Genomic DNA, 3,119 nt, shown 5'->3' with positions numbered 1-3,119 from the left:
TATAACCAGTTTTTTACAATAAAGCCTCGAATTTCGGAAAAAAAACGGCGGAACCAAAGTTGTACACCTAATATATATATATATATATATTACCTCAGAAAGAATTCAAAAAATTAATTTATTATAAATATAAAAATCATGTAAAGGATCGTTGAAAAATATTATTTGCATATCATATTTATTGCACGTTCGATTAATCATGAAGCACACAGCCTCAAAATTTATTTTATTTTTCTAGGATTGCGAATTATTCACGACGGTGGTTGTCGCGTGGAATTTGTTCATAAGCTTTATGGTAGAGCGGTTTGTGGCGTCGCGAAAGCGAGATACGAATGGAATCCAGTCTGCGCGTCCGACGGAATCACTTATCCAAATCCTTTCGTCTTTCTCTGCTATCGCCCAAGTATGTAATAATATATTCTTATATGTAATATATTCTTATATAAGATATCAATAATTTTACACATTTTATCGAAGGATACTTTCAGGAATTCCGAATCGATTTCTCCAAACAATTGTAATGTTAAAATATTGATAAAATTTTATTTTATACGATGGTAAATTGTCGTTAATGTAAGAGCATAATACATCTTTATATAACAAAAATTTAATTTTATTTCATTTAAAAAAATGAATTTATTTTAAGATAACTTTAATTTATTATTTAATGCAAAAAATACAGATATCATTTATGCAAAAACTAATCATTTATACACCGTATGGCTCGCTTCTTTATTTAATATTAGCCCAAAGTTTGCGAATATAGCGAATGTAGACTTTTTAATTTAGAGAGTGTGCGAATGTATATAGCTTACTTTTTACCCCAGGAAGTTCTGCGAATGTAGCTTATATTTTTAAATTTAGATCTGAATGTAATTTTCAACGGAGAGTGCGACACACACAGTTACAAATCTTGCATAGAGGCACATACAAATACGACGGTCTTGCCAAACGGCGAATACGCGAATGACGCCTTCACTGTGGACGACGAGGTTTGCGGGAACGACGGTAGCACGTATCAGAGTATACATCACTTGCAATGCCATACTCGTCTCGATAAATGTGAGTTTTGCGTCGCAAGAGAGATGGAAAGAGAAAGACTCGACGCCGAAGAGATAGCTATTTCAAAGTGCATAGAAGTATATGGTCCAATTATTAAACACATCGCTGACAAGCATCTTTCGAAATTCAGTTATTTTCATAAAGCTCCATTTATTCAGTAAGCTTTGAAAAAAAAAAGATAAAAAATCTGCGCAGAAAATTTAAATTTCAGTAAAATTTACATGTGCAGAAATAGACCTTTAAAATTTTTATATATCAAAATTTAAAACATTACTTTATTTCGAAATCTACGTTTTCTGTTTTTATATGGATTTTATACAAATTATTATACGACAATAATGATACATAATAAAAATATTTTGTGTTTGTGTTTATAAAATCGGTTCTTATTAACATTTTTATATTTAATTTTTTAACATATTTTTAACATATTTGAATGTTAATTTAATACAATGTGACTATACATATTATTTGAATATTTTGTATTAAATATTGATATTTAATAGTGTTTCTTAGTGTTAAAGTAATATAATTTATGAACAAGTAAATAAATAACATAAAAATAATGTAGTTTCAAAACGAAAATTTTAAGATTAATAAATAAAAGATAAATATTATTTTAAGATATTATAAATATTAATTTTACTAAAGAAATGTGTTTCTACAATTTGATTCCAAATTATATCAAAGCGTTACATTTTTTAATTAATTTTTACATTTTTAATATGTGTATTATATTTTAAAATATATTCATGTTACATTAAATAAAAAAATTAAATGGATCGTTTAGATTCTGACACTTCACATTCTAAACTTTAGAATGAACAAAATGTCAATTAAGAGAAATAACATAAATAATTATAATTGTTTATACACCTAAAATATATCGAAAACACAAATTTTGCAACTGTTTATTAACATTTTATCTCGTAGATGTATTTTTGAAGCATAATGGATCATGTTCCGGACCAGATGACCATCCTTGTGGTTCGGTACCAGAAGAAGAACATAGGCAACCAGTATGTGGCACCGACGGTAAATCCTATGTGAGTCCAGAGGCCCTTTGGTGCGCTAAATTACGCTCTCCGAAAAGAGGTGAGATTTGTAAACCATATTTATAATAAATTCCGGACGAACTCTTCCCTTCATAATGCTCGCGTTCACGCTTTTTCGCAGGCATTTTCGCTTGAAATTCTCTTCGCTCATTAACTTGCTTATGTCGCGTAAAATTATGTAGACACGCACTCCGCATAATTTCGAGATTTGTGTCTACGTGATACACAGACGTGGATTTTTGACATAACAGGAAAAATATAATTTTACAATAATTTTCGAGCCTGTCTGTTGTACACTTCGTTATGCGCGTCAAACGGAAGAAGCAATCTCGCAAGATAAATTCTATTAAGTTGTACGTGAAATTACGTCGCAGGACAAATCGCGATATTCATATGTGACGTTGACAATGTTGATTGTTTCGATTAAGATCTTATACAAACTCGTGTTAAAACACGATATAGAGAATACAAGAGATACCGTTTGTTTTCGAGACAAAAGCATTTCTCAATCAATAATCAATCGCACATTCAAAGCTGATTAATGAGACGTTCTCGTTTTTACAGATATTGCTTACAAGCACGACGGTCCATGCTAATGAAGACATTGTCAGTAATTGCTATCATCAATTTTGAAAAATGTATCAAAAAAATTGACCGTGAAAAAAGCAGAAGTTCTTATATAGTTTATAAATATTTTATACAAAAATTTTCTGGATTTATAGCGTTATTTGTATCTTTCTCCAAGATATTACAACTGATATAAATAATAACAAAGTTTTTATAAAAAATATAAATTGTATAAGTGATTTTAAATTAAATATAAATGCAAGTAATATCAATAACTTCCTTTTAGCGCTCTGTATAGGAATAATGATATTTATTTGTTCAATTTATTTCTGTTATGAAGATATCAGATTTGATTGAAGCATAACTTAATGGTAAATGTGCGATACAAATTTTCTTAGCGAGTTAATTTTATATTATATTTTATATGTTAGGAAT

The 3,119-nt window shown here is 29.0% G+C and overlaps 1 protein-coding gene across 1 annotated transcript in view; it reads left to right on the top strand.

The window, feature by feature from the left end:
* The window catches only part of LOC108693811 (serine protease inhibitor dipetalogastin-like), a 5,687-nt gene extending 2,974 nt beyond the window's left edge, over nt 1-2,713 (top strand). Inside the window, exons 5-8 of the mRNA XM_018202961.1 lie at nt 239-403; nt 865-1,062; nt 1,996-2,157; nt 2,682-2,713. Coding sequence (XP_018058450.1) covers nt 239-403; nt 865-1,062; nt 1,996-2,157; nt 2,682-2,713 — 557 coding nt within the window. The remainder of the gene's footprint in view (nt 1-238; nt 404-864; nt 1,063-1,995; nt 2,158-2,681) is intronic.
* Nucleotides 2,714-3,119: the final 406 nt, after the last annotated feature.

The sequence above is a fragment of the Atta colombica genome, unplaced genomic scaffold, assembly GCF_001594045.1.
Source record: "Atta colombica isolate Treedump-2 unplaced genomic scaffold, Acol1.0 scaffold11, whole genome shotgun sequence".
Lineage (NCBI taxonomy): Eukaryota > Metazoa > Arthropoda > Insecta > Hymenoptera > Formicidae > Atta > Atta colombica.
The sequence above is the reverse complement of the archived record's forward strand: the minus strand, read 5'-3'. Positions and strand labels throughout refer to the sequence as shown.